The sequence below is a fragment of the Phlebotomus argentipes genome, unplaced genomic scaffold, assembly GCF_947086385.1.
Source record: "Phlebotomus argentipes unplaced genomic scaffold, Phlebotomus argentipes genome assembly scaffold_18, whole genome shotgun sequence".
Classification (NCBI taxonomy): domain Eukaryota; kingdom Metazoa; phylum Arthropoda; class Insecta; order Diptera; family Psychodidae; genus Phlebotomus; species Phlebotomus argentipes.
In genome coordinates this window covers 8,769,990-8,794,231 of record NW_026776177.1, presented here as the reverse complement: position 1 = coordinate 8,794,231, position 24,242 = coordinate 8,769,990, and the positions used below count along the sequence as shown (strand labels likewise).

Here is a 24,242-nt window from a genome sequence, read left to right as displayed (position 1 = left end):
GAGAAAAGACCTTCACTTGCATAACAACACTTAACTCACCTTCAGTGTCCAGTAGCAAATTATCCAACTTCAAATCTCTGTAGATAATCTTGCTCTCGTGCAAATACTGCAATCCCAGAACCACACACGAGGCATAAAATACTGCCCGCGGCTCTGAGAACACATCCGTGTGGATGTGCATCATGAGATCCCCACCGGCTGCGTACTCCATCACGAAGCACACGTGCTGCTCCGTCTGGAAGCACGCGAACAGGTTGACGAGGAAAGGATGGCGCATGGCGTTGGCCACCTCGAAAATGCGTTTCTCACTGAGCAGCGACTCCACCTCGTCGCGCGAGATGATGTCACCCTTCTTGAGCGCCTTGATGGCAAAATACTCGCCCGTGTTGCGATACTGCGACAGGATCACCTTGCCGAAGTGTCCCCTGCCCAGCACGCTGAGCAACTTGAAGCTGTCAATGCTGAGTCCGCCGCTCTGCGACTGCCGCCTGGACTCATACGCGCTGTCGCGGTACTGCAGCTGTCCGCGCACGGGGCGTCGCGACGCCGGAGTCGGTGGGCCGTCACCGATGAACTCATTCGGTGGCGGAATCACGTGCCCTTGAGCGGGTGCGCGCGACACTTGAGCAACTGGCGGCGCGGGCGGCGGTTGAGTGGGCGGCGGATGATACTTAGGCATCGCCTGATGGAAGATCGGCTGTGCCATTGACGCTCCAGCGAACTGTGGATTGTTGTTCATCGCCAAATTCTCCATCGGCTGAATTATCTGTGAAAAATTTTAGTGCAAACGATTAGAAAAAAAAAAACTGTACAGCAAAAATCATTCTAAATCGATCGTTAAAATCCACACCATAAATTAATCTTAAATGCCTGAAATATGGACGCTATTTAATGCATAATTTAGTATCGCACAATCACAGACACACATCGTATTAGGAAGCTGATAAGATGTTGTTACAATTTGGAATTCTGGCCAAAAAGCAGCGTGATGGCTGGACAAGAGAGATAGAATAGACAGCTTGCAATTAGACATGCTGAGGATGACTTGTTAGCAGGCGATACTTTGTCACAAATGCAACTTCTCTGACCTCGATGCAATCGTCATCGGGAAAGTCAACAATTTGCAACTGACTGGGCGCCGGCGACGGTGGCATTTCGACAATGGGACTGGGCGTGGGCACGCCGAAGTGCGTACCGCCGCCGCCCATCAGCACAACGGGCGGCATCGCCAGCACTGGACGGAAAAGCTCACGCGCCAGAGCCGATGATGATGATGTGGTCTCCTCGGCCACGTGCTGTTGCTGTGACGTCTCCGGCCTCTGCTGGTGCTCCACATGTGGCAGCTGCTGCTGATCGACATGTTGTAGAAAATCAAATTCTTGCAGTGCATTCTGTAACTAACGCCCAGAGAAACATTCCATAGATGCATCAGACAGGACTCTATCACGCACACTTCTACACTCTGTCTCTATCTCTCAAGAGCCATAATTAAATTACTTTTCAATCAACAGGAAAAAGGCGTGCAAAAGAATCCCCTTATCTTGTAAAGGATCATTGGATTCACCAAATCACACTCTCTCTCCTGTACACAATATATACAGCAGGCAAGGCATCTAAACACACTCCTTGTCTCACCTCTTTGTCCATCTTGAGGGTGGTGGGCGGCGTCGTGGGCGTAGATGGGGTGGATTTTATCCGCTGGAAGGACGTTAGGATCGGCGGCGGTTGCTGTGGACGTGGCGGCGGCATCGAGATGGTCGCATTGTTGTTCTGATTCTTCTCATTCACCACAGCGGCGGCTTCTTGTCCCAGAATAGCCATTCCCTGAATGCCTGCAACAGCGCAAAAAATATCATTAGCAAAGGTGTGGCTGCAAAATCACCGATCAATTCGCGCGCGCTCACCAAGAGGTCTGGCACCACTCAGCCCAACGATATTCACGTCCGGATTGTCACCGGGCGTCTCCACGGGATCATTCTCCGTGATTGATGTGTCGAAGACGAGCTGCGTGGGCTGTGGTCCGCTACCACTCTCCTGGCCACTGGCAGTCGGCGTGGCGGGCTGTGGCGTCTGCGGAATCGACGGTGTCTTGCCCACATTCTTCAGCAATCTGCCCCACGTGGCCACATTGATGTTCATCTGCTTGGCGCGTGGAATATTCTTCACCTGTTGCTTATTGAAGATCATGCGCTGCCTCTGCAGTTTGGGCTTCCGCGAGATCATGGGATTGAGGAATTTAATCTCGGCAAACAGCAATCCCTGCGGCTCCAGCTGCAGCGCCATACCATGACGGATGTCATCGATAAACTCCTCAAGGCGCAGGAACTTGACAGCACACAGTGATCGCCAGTCGCGCCAATAAATACCAATTTCCAGCTCACGCGATCTGTCTAGGTCGATGGAGAAGCGCTGATCCCAAGCCTGCTGCGAGCAGGGCTTCCACGATGTCTGACCCACTGTGATGTTGTCCAGCTTGATAATCGCCATGATCTCCGATGACGTTTCATCCTTGACACTGTAGCTCTTGGAGGAACTCCTGCTCGTCACACCCTTCACGAAACTCCTCAAATCACCCGTGGGACTGGACGTGGCGTCCTTGTCCCGACGCGATCTGCCCGGCACCTCCTCCAGCAGATCCTGACACCCCATCAGCCTCACCTCCAACTTCCCCGTCACGGCAGCACACCGGCTCAGTGACGAGTGCGACTGCACGGGCTTCCCCTCGGATCCGCCGCGGAAGGGCTGCAGCGATGTGTACGTCACAGGCACCGGACTCGACGCCTGCACGCTCTGCAGCTCGCGCTTCAGCTGCTTCGCCGCCGGCGAATCCGGTGGCAATTCGTTCCGGCGCAACTCCAACGCCTTCCGCAGCAGATCCAGCTTTCGTGATGACTCTGATAGTCGAGATTGTGCCTGAAATATATCGATAAGTTACACGCGTTAGTTTTTGCACGAATATCTTATCTTATCTAACGCGCACGATTCAGACAGTTCAATTTCCCCGGCGTTTTATGACATAAGCAAGAGAAGATGATTCTAAAAATATATTTCTGTCAATTTATATCAGATGCGCGCGATAACATTGAGAGTTAACAATCTGGTGATAAATGGAATTTCTGTGCTATTGTGGGAAGAAGTTACACATTGAGAGAAACATTGACAACAACTTATTAATTAAATGCACATTTATATGTAATTCTTTCTGGTGCGGAAGCCCTCAAACGTCAACGGCATTTCCGAGATGGAACTCGATCTCCCTCTGCCTCTGTCCCTCTCCGCCATCCAGCGTCGGCAGTGCTCACACTGGCACTCGGGATTCTTCGCTGGACCCACGTGATGGCCAGGCTTCTTCAGAGCGCCCACTACAGTGCCGAACTTCCTCGCCTTGGCCAGATACTCGTGCGTGTAACCGGATAAGTGGCTCACGAGCGAAGAGGAAGCACTCTCAGAGTCACGATTGAAGTTAAGGAACATCGGTGGCTTCTTCAGCGCCACTCCCGGCCAGATATCTCTCGGCTCTGACACCTCCCTTCGAGGATCCTCCACAGTCTTCACCGTCGACGCCGGACTGGGCTCTTTAATGGACATTCCTAATCCCACCATAACATTGGGCATCAGCGTCTTGGCCACCAGCGGCGGGTTGTGCTGAAATCCCTTGTCAGATTCTGTGATATTCCCCGAATGCTCGGATGAGTCTGTCTCCAGAACGCCCAGAACCATCTTCATCTTGTCATCCTTCTCCCGCTGCCGCATAAACTCGCTCATCCTCTGCTGTTGCATGAGAAACTTCCGCTCCGCCTGAGGCGAATTCCACACTTTGTCCGTCGATGTGCTCTTCTTCTGCAGAAACTCCTCCATCTGTCTGATCCTGTTGCGATCATTCGCATTATCATACTCAAAACTGTCTGAAGATTGCGCCACTGAAGACGCATGCGGCATGTGCGTCAATCCACCGACTTCGCCGCACTCCGATTCCTTCCACGACGTCTCCATGATGTCCTCAAACAAAGCAGACGTGGACGCCTGAGCACTGGAGATGCTGCTCACGGTCATGTCGCGGAATGTGGAGTAGGATGAATTGGGATAATTCGAACTTAGACAATCATCACTCGTGTCCCTCAGAATTCGCTGCCTCAGTGACATTCTACTACTCCCATTATTGCTGCCCAAATGCTTGTCGAACAGCATTTGCTTCGACTCATTAATCTCATCCGCTACGCTGGATTTGCTCGACAATTGCCTGAGATTCTCTCGACTCAGCGATGCCAAATTGGACTTCATTCGACTTCCCGTTGAGTCTGCAATAAAACCCTCAATCTTTACTCAACTTCACCGCCTCTAATCCTATCATCGAATATTCACCTAAACCCGGCCGATTCCCACCCATTCGCCGTGGCATCTCAAATTTGCCCGCTCTCTTGTGCATCAGCCTCATTTGTTGTGACTCAAACACCGTCTGTGGCGTGGAATTTGACTCGACATCCTCCACATGATCATGACTCGAAGAGCGCGATGAGGAAGATGCACTGGAATTCTCCTCTCCATCTGACGCCGTGCAGTACACGTCGATGTGCACAGTTCTCGGTGGCTTCTTGGCACTGCCACCCCTCTTGCTGGACGTGGGCGATGTGAAAGAGGGTGAGAATCGATTCAGTGGTGAACGTGACACGCCGTATGGGGACTATAAATAGCAAAATTCATCAAATGAGCAATCATTTTGCGGTTGATTGAATCTTTTTTCGAAGGTAATATCGCAATTCTGGAGGCTCCCAATCGCACCATTTCCGGAAACAATTCCCCCATTGTTTATTCTTGCGGTTAGATATTGTGCCGCATTGATTAGATATTTAATGAGTGTAAACATATCATAAAAGAGACATATTGTTATCTTCCCAAGTTCTTCACAAACTAGCCGCGAAATATTCACATGACAGAATATTGCTTTAGTGTCAATCATCGGGACACATATTAATTCGAAAGTGCACAATTGAGAGCCCCCAGAATGATGACGAAAAAAAGAACTGGAAACAGGTTACCGAATTAACTTTCCCTTCGTCAACAGGTGTCTTTGGTGGCGAGAGCATGGATTCCGTCTTCCTGCGATATTCATACGTTTTGCCTCTCTTCTCCGTCAGCGATGACTTCCTCTGCACTCCTCTGTCAATGTACATTTCACAGTCACTCGGCGTTGTCTGCGAAAATGCGTCTCTCAGTGGAATAAGTCTGGCCGATGACTGAATTGAGGATCCCTGGACAGAAGAGAGAGAGAGAGACATCACAGAGCGCCAATCAAACACCGTCTTGAGAGGAATTTCATGAATCGCTCATCACGCACCTGATCCCGTGCCAGAAGAACACCGGCTGTGTGACTTTTCGTATCTGGGTCATACTTATTTTGAGCATTGGTAGGCAATAAATCCGCACAGGCGGATAGTACAATGCTGCATGTGCTCTTGCATTGTGGCATCTTCTCCTGCCCGTCAGCCTCCTGGAAGAGATCACATGTCATAGTCCCAAGATGTCAAGTCATCAGACATTCTTTCTCTTCATTCTTACTTGTCGATTCGCTGATGATGATGATGTAAAGGAGACATTCCCCTTGCTGACACCATTCGTCTCGAGAGCATCTTTCACATCATCTGAGCTCCATTTGTAAACAACAGTCACGGGCTTTGGCTCGCCATCCTCAACAGACGTCCCATCGCCAGGCTGACTGATTGTGAGCTGTGCATGAACTGTCCACTCTGCCGTAATTTCATTCGTCTTGCCACTCATCTCGTTGTCGTTTTCGTCATCATCCTCATACCATCATAATCACCATCGTCGGACAATTATTATGGTCGGAAAATCTCACTATCACACACTTCCACAATTGCGAATGAGGACACACAGCTGCTTCTCTCTTTCTACCTCCCAAATCTCACATTATTACTAATAATAACAGACAAACGGAACACATTTCTGGTGCGCGGTGGTTGATCTTCTACAAGCGTAGGAATCTCTGAGAATTTTCAAGGAATTTTCACAATTTCCTCAGTTACATTTCTTCCACACACAGGAAAAACTGATTGATGATTGTCTCCTAAGAATAACTCAGTTGCAATGTTCATCAATTTCTAAAGGTTTTCCACAGAGATCATCTAATTTCACTTCTTATCATTTTCCCTACACTATTTTCTATCACAATTTTTTATAGATCTTTCTTGCTTTCTCTCACAAAAGGCTTTCGGGAGGAGTTTGATGTGCGCCACTCTCTGAGACTGTCTTGCCACTGATGATGACCACACAATTTTCCACCCAAATGAAAATGTCTAACATTCAATTCGCCACCGAGAATCACGGATATTTTTCCGACTCTTATATATCTCTCTCACTTCACACAACACTGCCAATGGGGAATATCGAGCAGGATGACTCGATATTGTCGTGTGATTTTAATTATAGATCACATGGGTGGAAAAGTCTTGCAGGAAAAGTTTCTGTCTGTGTGTATTCGTGAAATTCGTCGCTCACATCCCAAGTTATATATTTAGCTCATACCAGAGAATCCAACACAATTTTTCCCACACACAATCTTCCTCAATCGAAAACGTGTGAAAATGCCTTCTCCGCCATCAATTACATCACACAACACAAAACCTCCTCTCTTGTGCCACTAATCTTCAGCACATCCACATTGCACTCATTTTCCAATTTGAACACGACAAATCGCCCATGGGACCCCATAAGTTTAAAAGGGCAAAAGCCGGCCATTCAAGTGAGCCATAAATATAAACGACTTTACCAGAAGACCATCTTGAGGGCGCGCATTTGTAGGAGGAAACTGCTTTAGGAGACATCACAGTGAATTAACACAGAATACTCTTGAAATTCCCACCAAAATATCCATTTTTCTCCCTATATTATATAAATTTTACACATCTCCCACATGAAACTGATCGTTTTATGTCTTTCCAATATGAATAATAGTCGTATAAGAAGTCACGAAAGACAATATCAAGTTGATGCAAAAGCTCTGACCGAAGACTTAAAATCTCTACTTGCGAATATATCGAAGTCGATTGAAAGCTACGCCCCATCGGAAGCCCCGCCCATAAATAATAGTCTGTTAAGTGGAATAATTTCAAGAATAGACAGAAAAGTATTATTATGTGACAGTGGTGTAGAGAAAAAACCGCAAACACACAATATTTTTACTGTCGCATAAAAAAAAGTTGAAATTTATGAGAGTCACAGTCTTTTGAGATGAAATCACATAACTATATTGCATACTTTTTTTTAGGTTTGCGCTTGCTTACCATTCAATAGATTTTATTAGGAGTGAGAGAAAGAAGTAGAGCATCGTGAAATTGTGTTCTCTCTTTTTATGCAATTAGGAAGTGTCGAGTGTCATATGAAATCACGGTGAAAATGACATGAAATGTGTGATGAAATACTATTGAAATTTTTCATCTCACTGCACAACCATTCTCAGTTGCATATCTCACTCGACACTCTTTCGTTATTTAATATTATTAAATTAAATCAGACCATCTGACTTCCTTTCTCGCTTGCAATTGCGCGATATTCTCATTGGATTGCCGAGCGTGGAAGATTGAACTGCGCTGTCTCGCAATAATTGTAAATGGCAGATTCAGAAAAAGAGTATAAACTCACCTCTTGGAGGGCCTTCTTGTCCGGTACTTTGCTGTTCTGTAGCGTTCTTATCACATTTTTCGCACCATCCACCACCGCCGCCTCAATCCTCAGCCGGTGACGCAACTCCTCGATCCTCTCCTCGAGGGACGTCTCGAGATCACGCGGCCGCACGTCGCCATTCTCCTCCGACACCTGGCTCACGTGCCTGTTCTGGCGCACCTTGAGAATGCGCAGCTTCAGAAACTCAATTTTGGCTTTGGAATCCGCCAGCATCTGCTGCGCCTCCGCCAGCAGCTTCTTGTCACGTCCATGGTGTCCGCCAGAGATTGACTGTATCATATTCTCAGCACCATTCTTCACCTTCATCTCAATATTGAGCTGCTTCTCGAGCGACATGAGCAGTTTGTCATTCGGTGTCATTTCTGGACCACTGCTCGGTGCCATTTCCGATGACGCGAGAATGTCTGCCAAAGTAACAAGAGAAGAGACATCCAATTAACCACAATTGCACAGACACATACTGAATTTCCTCAGTAAAATACCAATTTTTTCCCACCCACAAATAATTGCACCAGACTTTCAGCTTTACATTGTCAGGGAATTTATTGCAAAATCCATATGGGTATTTTTTTCTCTCTGGGCTCACACAATCCTTGTCAACATTTCAAAATAGGAGTCTATCGATGTTCTGTATTCGCTTTTCCAACGTCAGCCCACGTTTAGAGACAAGCGCGCGAGGAGATAAAATACACTTTTGTGCTGGCGTGCCAAAAAAACACCCAAACTACAAGGTATTCTTCTCTTGATCTTCCTCTCCGCACAACCACGCACATCTCTCTCCCTCCCCCCATGTGTCTGCCTCAAAGCCGGAGAATTATGCTACAATGGCCACAATCGTCGAATGGAAACAGATCATAATTGATAGATAAATAAAACATTGGATTTACACCCAAGATTTTCACTGTCAACAATTTTTTTCTCTCCTCACGTTGTCTTCACCTAAGAAAACCTTCGCGAGTAACGCACAAAAAGCCCACTCAACTTGACCATGAATTACTATCAATTTGCCTATACCACAAGAGAGCCAACAGTAGTGAGAGAGCGAGAGAGAGAAGCAAAAACACAGACTAATCAGCTCGAGAGAGTAGACAAAATTTCTGTCTTATCATCTTGATTCGCACAAAATTATCTCTTTTATATCTTCCTCAAAACCCACCCTCAATACCACTCATCAACCCATGATTGCCCACAACCATATTGAAAATGAGAAACGAGCAGCAATATCATCACTTTATAGGTAAAGAGAGGAACTGCCATGAAAGCACAAAATAATAAATTAACATTCACGTTTGATTGTACTACGCGAGCAATTTGGATGCGTGTGAATTGTGGGCCGTCAATCAATTTAATTCGCAAGCTTCAGTCTCACCAGAAAAAGCAAATAACCCGTCCATTCATGACCAGAGAACACAGACACACATGAGCAACTATGAATTCCAGGATTGCCACTCCGAAAATCGCATGGCGAAATTGATGAAATATAAATTCAATTCTTTATGCATTTGACAGTGAAATGTAAATTGCCATTTCATGTTTTGCATAAAAACCAATCAATTTTTCATCCATGTTTGCGCCTTGCGAGAATGTAAATTAATTAATTGACCCAGAGAGTATGTTTTTTGTCAAAATCTTCCACTTGCCCACTAAAGTGCAAAATATTCTTCAGTGTGTGACTAACAGAAATTGTCGACTGGCAATGAAAACCATTTGTGGACAAATTAGTCTCACCTCTTTAAATTTCTTAGTGATTAATCACACTAGAAGGCACAATTTTCCTCTTCATTGACACAAAATTCCTCAAGTGTGTACAGAAAGGGTGAAATGATTGAGAACTTGTGGCTTAAGAGATTATATAATTTATCGTCTGATGTAAAGTTGAAATGCGTGTAAAAAATCCACTTCCTATAAGTTAAAAATTACCCAGCCCGAAGCATAAATATTTCTCCAGTGAAATTATTTCAATAAATATCTCTTCCCACGAGAAAAATCACTCGCGAAGCCTCAACCTTGCAGCAGAAGTGCTCTTCTCTCTCTCTCGCACATAAAATGCGTTGTCGTCAGTAGAGCAACACGGCTTTCGGGTGCGAAAATAATAATCATTGAATTAAATAGAAGACAGAATCAGCCGAAATGATTCACTCAATGCTATATTGCGTCAGAGAAGATGGTTTGTGATATTACGAATTTCTCTCCTGAGCAAAGTTTGAGTGTTTGGAGAAGCACAAGTGCGATATCAATTCATAAGAACACGTAGTTTTCACACTCTATGAATTATCTCTCTTCTCTTGCTCTTTGTGTGTGAGAATTATTATCATAATTTCACGCGTATCTTCTGTGAGACGCTCTTCTTTCGACTCACTTCCATTTCACTTCGAGAAGACACTTGAATCCATGCCAAAATGTGTATATTTTTTGCAACTCTTTGTGTGTCCTGATGCTATGAGAAAAATCTTTTGCAATTGCCACTCAGACATAACAGAAATATTTGCAATTTTCTCTTTTCCCACATGGCAGAAAAATTAAGTTGTCTTCATGCAAAAATGTATGTATATAAGAAAAATGATGTTCCATCTGATAATGAAAAGTGAAAGAAAAGAGAGATGATTAAGTATAATTATTTTTATGACTGATCTTTTCCCTTGATCTCTTCGCGAGATTACAAATACAATTCATTGTTTATTCATTTCAGCGCAATTGTCAATATTTTCTGTGATGCATCGTGGCGATGGAATTAATTTTAGATACAATATTTTCCTCCGACGAACCATGTTAATTTCCAAGATTTATATATAGTGACAAAATGGGTCTCTTTTCCCATCAACATTACGATCATCCTCGCTGCGTGTCTTTTCCTCTGCGCTACGCAAAATGTCAATTTTCTAAATATATCCCTCTCTTCGCACACTGCTTAATTCTTTCACTCGACATGCAATAAGAGCTTAACAATCTGTCGCACTATTATATTCTCTTCCCAAATTGCAGCTTTTTCCCGCATATTGTCCATTGAAAGACAACAGAAGAAGAAGAACATCTCTTCGAACTCGTTCCCGAGTGAAGAAGACCGCGAAATGAGGGCAAATTTGACGTTTTTTCCAGTTATTGTGCATAAAAATTACACAAATTTCATTCTCTTATCTCACGATGAAACACTTCTGTTTTGCATGTTTATGTCGTCACTGATTTTTTCTCATTTCTCTCTTTCTCCCTCTCTCTCTCTCTTTCGCTTTTATTGTGCTCTTTCCCTTCCCATTCACATCATATTTCTATGCATAGTCTAATTTTACTATTCAAAAAAGAGGCAAGCATACAAAATGTGTGATGAAAAAAGATCTTTCTTCTACTGCTCCAATTCTGTTTCCGTTACTCCACAGAGTCGCGCAATATTCAAACAATTCCCTCGTTCAGCATTTCATTTTGGCTTGCAAAAATCACTTCAATATTGCCAGTGAATTTCACATACGCACTAATTTTGCAATTCCCATCGAATTGAGAGAAGAAAAATGAAAGAGACTCACCTTGACCATTGCTGGTGACACTGTTGCCCTGCGTGAGAATGATTTGGCTCTCGAGCTCGTGCAATTCAGACTTCAGTTCGGCCAATTTGTTGTTGCTCTTCTTCACAATGGACGCCACATCGGAGAGTGATCGCCTGTCGGTTGCCACCTCGCGCAGCTTCTCTGCGCCCTCCTTTATCTAATAAATCCAGGAAGAAAGGAAAACATGCAACTCGTCAATTTGCCGCAAGAGTATCACAAACATCGATTAAGAGGAACACTCTCTGAAGAATGAATCTGATAAGATTTAATGATTAGAAACCGTTTTCTCTACCAGATAATAACCAGCTTCTTGAAGCAAATATCCGTGTACAGTTTTTGTGTTTGTCCAAACACTGTCATGGAATAAGACTTAAGACTCCAACAAGCAATTCAGTCTTAATTCAAATGAAATTACAGGTGACTTGAATCATAAGCATCTTAGCATGAAACTTAATTTTCCGCTACATATAGAGCAATATACACCCACCTTCAGTTCCTTCCTAATTTCCCGCCTAATCGCCTCCTTAATCTCCTCCAAGCGATTCGGGAGCGCACTCTCCGGCAGATTGTCTGTGAATCCATACTTGTGGCTCAGTTCGTACAGAACAGGATGCTTAATGTATTCCCCCTGCAAAGAGGCAGATAAAAAACAAATTAATTTGCTATTTTTCCACAACATAAATTATGTTAGATATCATTTATAGATAGTTAAATTTGAATGCCAACTTTTTCACACTGCATGAATGTGAAAGTACTTTTTACCATCTTCCCTCACTCTATCCACGCTCTTTTTCTCTCTCTCTGTCTCTCTCACGCGCCAGCCAACAATTGCACGCGGAGATTCATTTGAATTTCTACGCTTTTCGGCACAACGTGGAAATGTTGAATGAGAAATTAGAGAGTCTGAGTAGGACTTCTGGGGAGAAAAACAGCCCAAAAGAGGAGTGCAAGAGACAAAAACAGCAAGATTGATACAGTGGACATTGCGAGAACTCCTGCGGGGGCTATAAATTTGGTGAGAAACAACTCTGCCTAATGTGAATAACTCTTTTTTACATCACATGGTCGCTCTTAATGATAATCACGTTCCTACACACATCTTCTAATGAGCCTGAATCACATTAAATACCACAGAAAAAAAGCAGAGCACATTTTCTGCTCTTCCTGCGCTTTGAGAACGGAAGTGGCCACAAATCGTACCGTCGAAAAGCTGATAGAAGAGGTTCCAAAGTGTATCGGTGCCAACTCATAAAAACTTATCAATACGATAGAATTCAGAAAATGTTGACAACTAATAGTTAAGGGCCTCTTTTGGACTCTATGATTCAACACGATGAGTCTGTCCTCTTGATGATTACCTCTTCGAAAGATCTGACACAATTTGTGAAGAAGCTGCGTCTTCTCAATCTATTACTCATTTTTCACACACACCAAATGTCTGTCGCACATTAAATCCATCAAAGGCGAGTCAATAAAACAAATAGCACTAAATATTGCACAAGAATGTGAAGTAATGGAGAAAAATTGTCATGCTTTTTTCACATCCAGCAACACTCACTCATCCACAGCGCCAATATTAATTGAGCTTGTGCAAGACTAACAGCGCGAGTAACACTTTGTGGACAAGAGAGAAATGGCAGAGGATGTCCTTAATTATATTGCTCAATATTCACTCCACGGACTTTTTTGCCACCACTTATATTTGGTCTGCAATTTGTACATTTTTATTATTTCAAATCCATATGGGAAAAAGAATTTGCAACACAGCGCGCGCACTCGTCAAACTCTCTTTTATTGTGTCAACGGAGAGTTCATTGGAAAACCAAACACTTTGTTGCCCGCATGACACAGAAACCTCAGCATTTGCAGTGCGATTGAAATGGAAAATTGTGATTGATCAGGTGGAATTGTTTCACATTGAAAGTTTCCTCTCAACTCTCTCGCATCGCGCACCAATGAAAATAAAAGTGGCACTCTTGCCTCACACAACAGAACACGATAAGCTAAGGTGGCCGATAATACACACGACATAGGCACCACTTTCTTATCTCCACCACTCTCTTATCTGCTTCCACACATGCCGAAGTCAATGTCGTATCAGTTTCGTTAGCATAATTCTCACCGAATTAATTCCCAACACGTCGAGTCACCCTCTAAAAGTCCATTGATTCCCAATCACGCGAAAATTCTGGGCATTCAATGGAAAGACAGTGCCTGGTCGTAGTAATAGAACGACGGAATCTCTCCCTCTCTCTCTCTCACTGTGATATCATGTGATAAGCAACAGAGTGAACAGCTGAGGTGATAAGAAGGTGTGCAATGTCATAAATCGCTCCACCATTGTCTTGACATTGCGGAGATTTACAATTATATTACTCTAAATTCCTTTGCAGTTTGCAATAAACAAAACGTAGCCTCAAATTAGTCTAAAACTGCCACTTCTTTTCGACTCCTCTGCAAAACACTTTTCCCCAAATAATCTCCTCATAAATCACGCGAAAGTTGCAATCATTATGCAGTATGAATGCTGCAGAAAAAACCTACCAATTGCCATTTCAAACAAAATTTTCCACACTCACTCGCGAACAATCCATGAAAATGAGCGAGAAAGGTGAGCAGTAACAATTACTACAGGAATGCCAAAAAGCTCACCACGAAAGTACAAAGAGAAAAAAACGCATCTCATCTCAATATTCAAATTGAAATCCATCACGATTGGGATTTAACAAGGCACCACTCATTCTCACTCCACATTATCCATCGATATGAATCTGTGTTAATAACATTCACGGGAATTCTGATCGTTAAATATTGATTAAGAAGAAAAAGAGTGTTCAGCAATTTTGAGAATTGTACCCACGCCTCAAGAGACTGAAGATGTATGGAGAAATAAAACCTTGACTCTCTTCTTTCTCCTCTTGAGAAATGCACCATTTGTTCGCCTCCTTGTCAAGTGTGTGTGTGAGAGCGGACGAAATAGATTTTTCCACTATCAGGAAAATCCCATTCGCACACCCAAAGATACCGAGTCTACTGACAAAGTTCAATATTTAACATGATAGCTCGAAATAATTATTTTCAACTCCATTAGGAGTACATGTTGTTTATGTACCGATAACAATGCATGCATTATTTGTCATGATATGCCATTTTCCTCATGTTATATTCCTTCGCCATTAAAAGCCATACACTTCATCTCGTCACTTTTTCCATCAGAGGCCACCCTCCTGCCAATTAATGCAATACTATATCAAATCAATTAATATGAGATGTACTGCTATTCGGATTGAGACACAAGTCGATGGCACTGAGTGGAGATTAAAGGCTTTCAGTCAGTGCAAATGCAAATGCCACTATATATTGAGGAAATACAATATAGGTCGCAGTGTTATTAAATAGCATGCTTCATTAGCTGTGATCAACAGTAATGAAAATTATATTTGCACTACCAAATCGATTTTCTGTGTTTGATCAAATCTTGCAAACAGTTTTGCATGCAATGCTTTGACACACTAAACAGAAACTGCTTCTTTTCCAAGCTCCGCCCACTCAAATGCCCCGCCCATTTCTTATTATCCTCAAGAAAAAATGATATATCTAACCTTCAATTTATCACTGTTTCTTTTACTCAAAAGAATCCCATGAATTGAAATCAATCTCTGAGACGCGAGTATACAATTAAATTCGCGTTTTTTCAACCGAACAATGTTCATCCCAAACAATTTTAATTGCTCAATAAGAATAATTTAATCGACAATAAAAGAGTATCTCATGAGTTATAATGATGAGATAAATATGACCATTAAATTCTGTATACAAAAAGCTGCCTCAGAGGTTCAATGCCAGAAATCTCTCACTCGCACTTTTGCGAGGGACATTTCTAAATTTAGTCCGCAAGTATTCTCTTTTCAATCTCAATATTTCAAAGAGACCCAAATCAATTCTGTGACAGTCTATCAATGGCTCATCGTCTCTCGAAAACATGTGTGTTGACCTCTTCGGCCATTTACCAAATTGCATTTGCACATACCGCATTCGGGGTCGTCATGTGGTGTTGTGCTATTAGTGCGTCTCATCAATTTTTGGCGCATTTGTAAATAAAACGGAAAATAGTGCACAAAGTCCGCCCAAAGACTCTCCAATATTTTGTGTATAGTGAGTGATCTGGGTAAGTGGTGTTTGTATATTCAACAGGCAAAAATGATGAGAGAAAAAGTAAATAAACACACCAGAGAATACAACCCGAAGTTGTGTCTATGCGACACACAAATTTCTCGCCTCTATCTGCGTCTGTCGATCTCCCGAAAATTGAACGCAATTGTCCAACAAGGCAAAGCTCTTTGGAATCACACAGCTAATTAATTTTAGATTAATTGCACACACTCTTTGGAGTCAATTGTGGTCATGCCCAATTAAATGGTCCCATTTAGACATACACACACACTGTGTGTCCCGCTTTACGGCAATTGCTGCATTAAATTGCATTAGGCGCAAAAGTGAATATATGGCACAAATGGGCAAACGACGTATAAAAAGGCACCCAAGAAATCTCCTCTAAAACCATACTCAAAGGCCTGTATATTGATTTTTTCTCACATTATTCTTCCTATAGGTGAAAAAGAGTAAGAGAGAAATCCAATTACGCTAATTTACCTCGGTGAAAGTATCTTTTCCCTATATTTTTGTACGCCACATACTCATGACTCTAGTGTATTGCAATATATTTATTAAACAATGAACGTGAGTGAAGCGATCGATTGTTGGAAACTCTGTCCTTTTTTCGGCTATTGCCTCAAACATCCACCAAGCCAATCAACTACGTGGTTCGTGGGATTAACAATATCCCATATGTTTTGCCAATCAATCTTACTTTGTCCCTCACCCAGAGATTGTGCTCGTTGAGCACAATTCACTTGTTCACGTGAATCTCTTTCCCACCCACGATTTATTTACATTTTTTCTGCACCATCACAGCGCGGTCATCAGATCTCTCGACAGTGAAAGAAGAGCTGCACATTTGCCTCCTCTCACCTCGAACTCATAATAGGTATATAAAACACAACATGTCAATTTATTCGTTAAAACTCTCTTTCATTCAATCAACTTTTGCCCAGTGTTTGTTCTTCAGTGAAATTTCACGACACAGAAAAATAAATAAAAATCATATAATAGTTTTTGAAGGCGCTCACAAACGAAAAAAAGCCAGCCAATTTAGCTAGACAAGCACAGATTTGGACGCTGGTCATTTCTCTCCTCATCATCCGCCATCCAAAGATCATGTTGTGATTATTTTTAGACAGAAAAGAAACTCACTTTTTTCTGCATCTGTTGACACAACTTTCTGACGACAATTAAAGGAACAGACGTTCCACATGCCTCAGAAAATTCAATAATCACACAACGAGCATCTAAAAATTACTCTCCCTGTCCTTAGAAAGACACCAAGACCAGCCGCACTTGTATTGTCAATTTAATTAAACAGACAGAAATTGCAAAGAAAAATCGCGATGCGGAAATATTCCTCCGTGTCTCTCTTTCAATAACACGATCCACGCTCAAAGGAATTATATAAAAAGGCCATTAAGCGAATAAACCAATTTCTCATATCCAATTGGAAGAGTCATTTGTTAATTTTCAAACATCTGCCGTCAACTGTTGTGCGATGAAATTAAACAGATATCCACACGGTATTTATTTTAAATGAAGAAAGATTTCATTTTCCAACGAAAAACCACAATCACAGTCAAGGTTATTTCAGTGGGAAAACATCTATTTCGCATTTTATATAACCCCATCGCCAGAGTAGTGAAATGCCATCATAAATTTCCATTCAACATGACTCAAATATGAGAGTAAAATGAGATATATAGTGGACTTACACTGAATAAATAACCCTTGATTTTCGCTGATAAATCCTTCAGGAATACCATATTGGTGGACATGAGTGGTGTTTTTATTTGCAGAGATGAAAAGCTCGCAAGTTAAGTTCGTCATACACAAAACTAGGCCTTTTTGTCTCAAGTCAATGAGAAAAAACCATGGGTAAAATCATCCCATCACTGTGCACATAAATTATTTAATTGCTCCGAGTCACTTTGCACTCTTTCCGACACTCTTTTCTCCTTCTTCTTGTGGCCTGCGAAGCACCACTAATTTCGTCTTCTCTGCCAGTCACACACCACAGTACGAAGCCCAATGAGCTAAATAACTGGCTTGTGCTCTGTGACAATCTATAAGGAAGTGGCCAGTCTGCAGCTTGACCACTTAGTAAGACAATTCTGTGATCAACTTGCCTCTCTTCCACTTGCACACACACTCTCTCTCTCGCTCTCCGTCACACTGGTGGTCTTCCGAGGGTGACCATCAATTGCAAGGTTTCCTCTCTCACTGGTTTCTTCCTCTTCTGATGCCAAAAAATCCTCTAGTTCTCAAATGAATTACCCCCCCACTCGTGGCAAAGCCCAGCGCAGCAATTTACCAAGGATTGTAATGATTTTCCTCCTCCCTCTTCCCCTCACAATTCAATCACGCAGTGTGTACACAATTGCTTTAACTTCCAATGAAGATGGATAAACCTTCATTATTATTTACAGCGCCAAATGAGATTACCCACAGAGGAAATGGCTTGGCTTTTCACATGAAAAACAACATAATATACGCATCAGAGTAGTATAAGCATATACTTTATCGTGCTGAGACTTATCATTTTGGTAAATGTGATTATTTTCCTCAAGAATGCAACCTGTTGAATTGATGTGTAGCTTGAGAGCGAGAAAGAGAGAGATTTTTGTATGATCGCCAAACCGCACAAATAACAATTTTTAGAATCATTAATTACATGAGCCAACACACAACAATAAACACCCGAAAAGAGGTGCTTTCAGCCAAAAAACCACCGTGTAAAGCACCGTTTCGAGACTCAAGAGGTCAATAAACAGATGAGGATCTGTCTCTCGCGATCATCAGAGGCTCAATGTCTCTCTTGCCAGTCACTTGATCAAACACCCAAACATCACCACACTTTCACGGTTAATTACTGAGCTCATGCACTTCTTGCATTGCATCTATTTTCTTTTCACCCCTTCTCGAGCCACTTTTCACACAACACACTGCAAAACTCACGCACAAATTAAGAGGAAATGTGCAGCAAAAAAATCTTTCGATTAATAACAACAAATTGATTTAGTGCTGATTGCTGAACGAATTTCACTTTTCTGATTTTATACCCTCAAAACATCCATGCAGAAGGGAAATCTCCTCTTTCACCAAATAAATCCACTCTCTCTGGCGATCGCTGAGCGACTGAAGAGCTGCACGTTTTATTAAATTGAAATAATTTTCGCGGCAGCAAACCCACTTCTAGTCTCACAATACACACACGCATATGTAGCATTGCCCACAGAGACATTAAAAGCCATACAGTATTATATATCGCGAGTGTACTGTTAAAATCTCACCATCACTTCTCGTCTCTTGTTGTGAGTTGATTTTTCTCTCTCTCACAATTTCAAAAAGAAAAACAAGAGCAAAACGAAAAAATCACTCCGCCAGAGAGCACTTGTTCGATGGAGCACAAGAGACGAGGCATTTTACACTCTTTTTAATTAATAAAACTTATATGTTACCATCTAATGTATGGTTTAATATGGAAGAAAGTGGTTTTAAAGTTACATTTCATTATCTATCTATACACCATTTTCGTATTTTAATAGTTTTGTATCTCTCCGCGAGGCATCTCTCTTTACTATACTACTATTACTTCTCATCATCAAGCAATTTGACGGATGCATCGCCGACATTGCCCGAGAAAACTACTAGAAATTTGCAACATTGATTCCCATTTAATATCTCTGCGCACACACGCTCATGATCAAATCCAAGAAAGTTTAATAATAAATGTGGAGAGAAAAAAAAACTTCATAATTATTGTCTAATTGCAATCTTTCCTCCGCAATTGATTAGATATATAAATGTTTATTGCAACATTGCCAGAGTCACTCAACTGTTTTAATAAGAATCAAAGCACAAGAGAGTCTCGTGTATTTATCAAATAAAAACAGTTTCAAACTGTGACTTTGCCATAAAGAACCAAATATAGAGACGAATTCAGTGAGAAAGTCAATAGATGAGAAAAAAACATGAGCAAATACAATCAATTTAAATAAAATCACAAGACCGTGAACAACACTATTTAAGACTGTCTCTATATGCTCCAGAAAGTCATTGCGACAACTCTATTAGGACGATCCTTTACCTACCAGAAAGCATTGATAATTATCACGTGAGCGACACTTAATTGGAGCCAATTTCCCTCTCTAGAGAAAACTATATGGAATTCGGAACGACACTTCATCAAAGTGCTCTGTAATTTCATCAACCACCCTGAAACCTGCAGAATTCTATCATCGTCAGTGCGTAAATTGAACAAGTTGTCTGACTTGTGTGTCTCATGAAACTCTATATCCATTGCCAGCACATGAATAAATCACAATAAAGATGGGCCTTTGAATATGTACGTGCCAGACGGCAAAATTTCAACCACTGGAGATGAAAGTAATTTCAATTGATGGCATCGCACAGCCTCAGATGAATGTTTTATGCACGAAATCCTCTCGATAAACGACATTATTAAATGAATCTCTCTGGACGGCGCACATTGAGACATTCAAATGCATGCGCGCCCATTGAAATTCACTGAGCTGTGCTGGCGCCCCCGAAAATTGATTGAGCACTCAATGGAAGTGAAAAGCTGGAATATCAAGTGGAGTCGGAAATAGAATGGCTGAATATAAATATTGATAAATCTCTCATGTTTTCCACTGACAGGTAAATTCAATGTTTCACCTTTTTGGTGACTGACTTCAGGAAGTGCAGATTCACATAATACTTTTCCTCATTGAACCAACTTCTGCATGTGATTCACACACAAGTTTTCCGCTCCGCACCTGACCTTTCCATCCAGACTGCATGAATTTCTGGCGATTCGTCTTGCAGATAAATGACAGTGCCTTCGAGAGGCATAATTACCCCCAAGATTAAGGCATATACAATTAAGACCAAGTGCGGTGTTTCCACGTTAAATCCCATGGAAAGTTTTACACACACACACACATTGTAAAATAGTTAGTGCAGCATTTATCATCTCTCTTGCAATTAATAAGTCAAGTGACTGAGAGAGAAATTGTAAGAATAGTCTTAAGAGTTTATTGACCTAACAATAAATTTTGTCGCATGTACAGAATCATCAACATTCACCAACAAAATCACTTCGCATGGCACGAAAGAGAGGCCCATCAAGTCTCTCTCTTTCCTTCTCTGCACAAAGTGGAAATTTCCCCAGCAGATCTCCACATATCGACAGATATCTTTAGCAAAAATATTTCATTCCGTCTCACATTCGCTCCACTCTTTCATATTTTTTCCATCCACCCAACAATACCACTTCACTTGATCTCAGTTTCTCTCAACATCTTTCTTTCTGAAAAAGCACCCAATAAAGTTGAACACACTTCTTCATCGCCAAACACGAAAAATTCACATGCAAAAATCACAGGAAATTGCCGACACGCTGTTATTTTTTCCTTTTTTCTGTCTTCTATTGCCGAACAGTGACACAACATTACCTGAAAAACATGCTCGAAATCACTCAATTTACCCTCCTCAATGAGTCTTCAACCTTAAATACACAATCAACTCTGTCCCCTCACGAAACTCACACCAAATGATTAAGTAGGCAACTTCACTCGTTGCCAGAATTGTGGTCAAGAACATTCTTTTACTTCACCGTGGGCGCCTTCGGTGCAAAGAGAACACCACAACAGGTTGTGGCAAGAAGAACAATAAAAATTTTGTGAACAATAACCTTTTTTCTCGTGCTGGTGAAAAACAACACAAAACACATTTTTGCCGCCAGACTGTGGCTCAACCCTATAAATTCCCCCGCGATGATGTTATGAAAAAAAACCACTTTGCTGATGCTCAACGAAATTCAGCTGCACTGGAAATATTCCGCTTACACTAGTCGGTGTTTAATTAAACCCCCAGCACACCTAAAATAGAATCAAATTGAAGTTTCTTTGTTATGGAGACAGTCAAAAAAAAAAACATGTTTTAAAACTTCGGAATCAATCTCTGGACTTAAATTTAAGTTTTACTGCACTTTCTAATTGCCCGACATTATTCTAATCTTCATGGAGATTAACAGTGAATCTCCTTCCTTGTGCAAACCATTGTACGCCACATTGTTAAGAAATCCAACACAAGATTGATAGAAAGAAGCTCATCTGTTGATGGTTTTTCAAGTGAAAGGAATGAAAGAGCCAAAAAAACACACATTTCAGGAGCCCGAAGACAGCATAAAACAAATCATTAGTTGGCAAATCGTAACGATCTCACAAAATTTATCGCACATTTCTGTCAAGAGCACAACAGATAAAAAAAACTCCTCCGTTGCATAGAGGAAATAAAAATCGCTCAAGTTGTGGGTAGATTTCCGTAGGCGTCCAGATGAAAGATCTAGAGTATGTATATGCAATTAATGAAGCCTCTTCGCTATTCAGCGCAATGTTGGCTACAAATAGTCCAGAGCGGGTTGACATCAGAAACAGTTGGAATATTTCAGAATTTTTCCAACGACGCCATCGCGTACTAATTCCAGAAGTGAATAGCGCGCGCCTTATGTAAAGAGGTCAATTTGTACAGATCTTATCCGCAATATTGTTAGCAAACGGTGATGGCAGACGAGGTGAAAAATGCTCAAGCATCGCCCAGAGGGATAATTATGGGAACAATAATTCCCATTTGAGAGAAAATATCTGGTTGAGAACAGAGAGAATTATGCACACATGACAGAGTGTCAAACTATTTATTCCCGTTGTTGAGCCCAATTGTCTCTCGCTCGACTCTTGCAGGCTCTACAAGTAAATTGCACTAGTTTTGTGTGCTATTGCATGGAAATGTATTTGGCCAAACTGACGCTATATATACATATAGGTTGGGTAAACAAGTTCTGTTCTATCTTTTTTTACCATCGCGCGCCACTCACCTTTTACACGAAAAAACACGCGCCAAAACTCCACTCGCTGAGGAATTCTATGTCAATGGAGTAGCGGCTTGTCAACATAATGGTTCATCATTTAAACTGTTAGATGCATCTCATTTCTTTTCTGCCTCTTCTCTCTCCACTCTTTGATTTTACGGGCATTTTCCCAACACACACAAATAAGCACAACACTTCTTCTTCCATGCGTCGAAGAAAATAAATGTGCAAATTCACCCAGAAAACAACATTTTGTAACTGTTTACCAGCTCTTGAATAATTGTTGGCCAGTGAATTTTCATAAGCAAACCTAAATGTGTTAAGTACCACTTAAATATCTCTAAATATTTATACTGAAATAAGACGATTGTAGGTGAAAATTTCTGCATCTCAATTCTCTCTCTCCCTCATTTTTTTTACTACCTTTAAAAAACAAGTCAAAACTCCACCTTCAATGGAAGATTTATATTTTCACACATTTGCCTCTCATTTCTCATTTTTTTTTGCACCTCAGGTACAACTTTTACTTTCTTTTCTCCATGAAAGTGCACCTCTCTTGGCAAAGATACACACAAAAAAAGAGAGAAGAGTCAGTGTGTCTGAAGGAAGGAAAGAGCAGAGATGAAGACAATAATTGAACTGACAGAAGTCTTATCATTTCACATCACTTAGCACAGTTTAATTAGCGATTGCACATGGCACAGAGGTAAGAGACAGGAAAGATGGACTGCTTAGGAAATGCTGTGATGGATTTACTCTCCAAAGCAGGGCACAAATGTGACCATCAAAGCCTGGCCGCAGCGTCTTTGGTCATACAAGAGAAAGAGATGATAGATTTGAGAACCATGTAAGAGTGAAATTTTCCCCTTTTGAGCAATTCATCAACAGCCATGAGATCAACTTCTTCTGACTCGCGCTTCACTGACGTGCTATTAAAGTCTGAATAATTTAATTGACCCCTAAAGTCACTCTAAACTACAAATTACTAATCCGCACCAAATTGCCGGAAATAGATTTTTTCTTCGCTCCTTTTTCCATCCCACAATTATAGTGTGTGAGTCATGTTGACGAGCATCGAGCTGGCAATTGCCATTGTCACTACACTTTTTCTCCTGCACCTCGCGAACTATCCATTATTTTGTATCATTGCAATCAGGGTGGGACAAAAGAATTATGGCAATGATTCAACTGGGAAATCGATGGTGTAAAAGAGATTGAGGGAACGAAAAATTTTCCTCACTCTGTCGAGCGCACAATTTATAATAAAAAGAGAAACAGAGAAAATACACAATGCATCCAGCGCAAGAAAAGCGTAAAATTGGACAAAAATTTCAATTTCCATCCCATCTCTCAAACATCTCATGTGATCTCCACATCAATTTCCAACTCAATACATAATACTTGTAATTTTCTTTTCATTGTTTCGCTTTTTTTCTCCAATTTTCCTTTTGCGTGGGTGCAGAAAAAAAGAAAATACAAAGTTGGAAACATTGGCTTTTTTTCATGTTTCTCATATAGAGAAATTATAACTTTTATGGCCCGAAGCAATGATTAATTCACATTATTGCTCAATGATAAGGCTGAAAAATCTGCTTTAAGTTTAAGAGCATCGCAATTGAAATGTTCACTTCATCTTCTAAGGGTTAAATTGTCCTCAAATTCAGTGAATGCATTTGAAAGTCTCACTGCTGTTCTAGCGAGAGAAGCAAAATGAATATAATATTTGTCCTCAATTGGCCTCATCAGCCCATGAAACACTCTCTCAACAGTGCAATTTTGCTTGCAATTTCAACCACAATAATGAGACATTTCCAACATTCTCCCAATGAACTTGCACCAGAGACAAGTTTTCTTCCCAAAAATGCCAAAAATTGTGCCTCTTCGTCATGGAATTCTGCCAAGCAACGCTGAGGAATCCACAGGCACACGAGATCATGTGCATCATCTTCTCATGGCAATTTTTGTGTGAA

At 41.6% G+C, this 24,242-nt stretch overlaps 2 protein-coding genes across 9 annotated transcripts in view; both read right to left on the bottom strand.

Annotated features, from left to right (window-relative positions):
* Window positions 1-24,242, bottom strand: part of LOC132259339 (serine/threonine-protein kinase N) — a 28,635-nt gene that overhangs the window by 1,761 nt on the left and 2,632 nt on the right. The window contains exons 1-9 of one of the 8 annotated variants that reach the window (XM_059756919.1): window positions 18,073-18,517; window positions 17,114-17,497; window positions 11,722-11,862; window positions 11,214-11,391; window positions 7,657-8,102; window positions 1,905-2,913; window positions 1,636-1,832; window positions 1,089-1,397; window positions 40-766 (exon numbers count right to left, since the gene is read on the bottom strand). In XM_059756919.1, the coding sequence (XP_059612902.1) occupies window positions 40-766; window positions 1,089-1,397; window positions 1,636-1,832; window positions 1,905-2,913; window positions 7,657-8,102; window positions 11,214-11,391; window positions 11,722-11,862; window positions 17,114-17,176 (3,070 nt within the window). In that variant the 5' untranslated portion in view covers window positions 17,177-17,497; window positions 18,073-18,517. Of the gene's footprint in view, window positions 1-39; window positions 767-1,088; window positions 1,398-1,635; window positions 1,833-1,904; window positions 2,914-7,656; window positions 8,103-11,213; window positions 11,392-11,721; window positions 11,863-12,592; window positions 12,821-17,113; window positions 17,897-18,072; window positions 18,518-24,242 lie in introns of those variants that run through there. The other 7 variants (XM_059756923.1, XM_059756925.1, XM_059756921.1 and 4 more) reach the window with 7 other exon arrangements.
* Window positions 3,032-6,676, bottom strand: LOC132259341 (uncharacterized). Its single transcript, XM_059756928.1, has 5 exons — window positions 5,557-6,676; window positions 5,336-5,488; window positions 5,037-5,249; window positions 4,363-4,681; window positions 3,032-4,298 (listed from the first exon to the last, which is right to left on the bottom strand). The coding sequence occupies exons 1-5, from the start codon at window positions 5,773-5,775 to the stop codon at window positions 3,187-3,189; spliced, it is 2,016 nt and encodes a 671-aa protein (XP_059612911.1). The 5' UTR covers window positions 5,776-6,676; the 3' UTR covers window positions 3,032-3,186.

What these genes read in the sequence shown, in the direction of transcription:
- LOC132259341 (XM_059756928.1), bottom strand. Translation starts at nt 5,775, where the DNA reads ATGAGTGGCAAGACGAATGAAATTACGGCAGAGTGGACAGTTCATGCA. An exon ending in CATCATCAGCGAATCGACAA is followed by an intron (nt 5,489 to 5,556) that starts GTAAGAATGAAG and finishes GATCTCTTCCAG; the next exon opens with GAGGCTGACGGGCAGGAGAA. An exon ending in TTCTTCTGGCACGGGATCAG is followed by an intron (nt 5,250 to 5,335) that starts GTGCGTGATGAG and finishes TCTTCTGTCCAG; the next exon opens with GGATCCTCAATTCAGTCATC.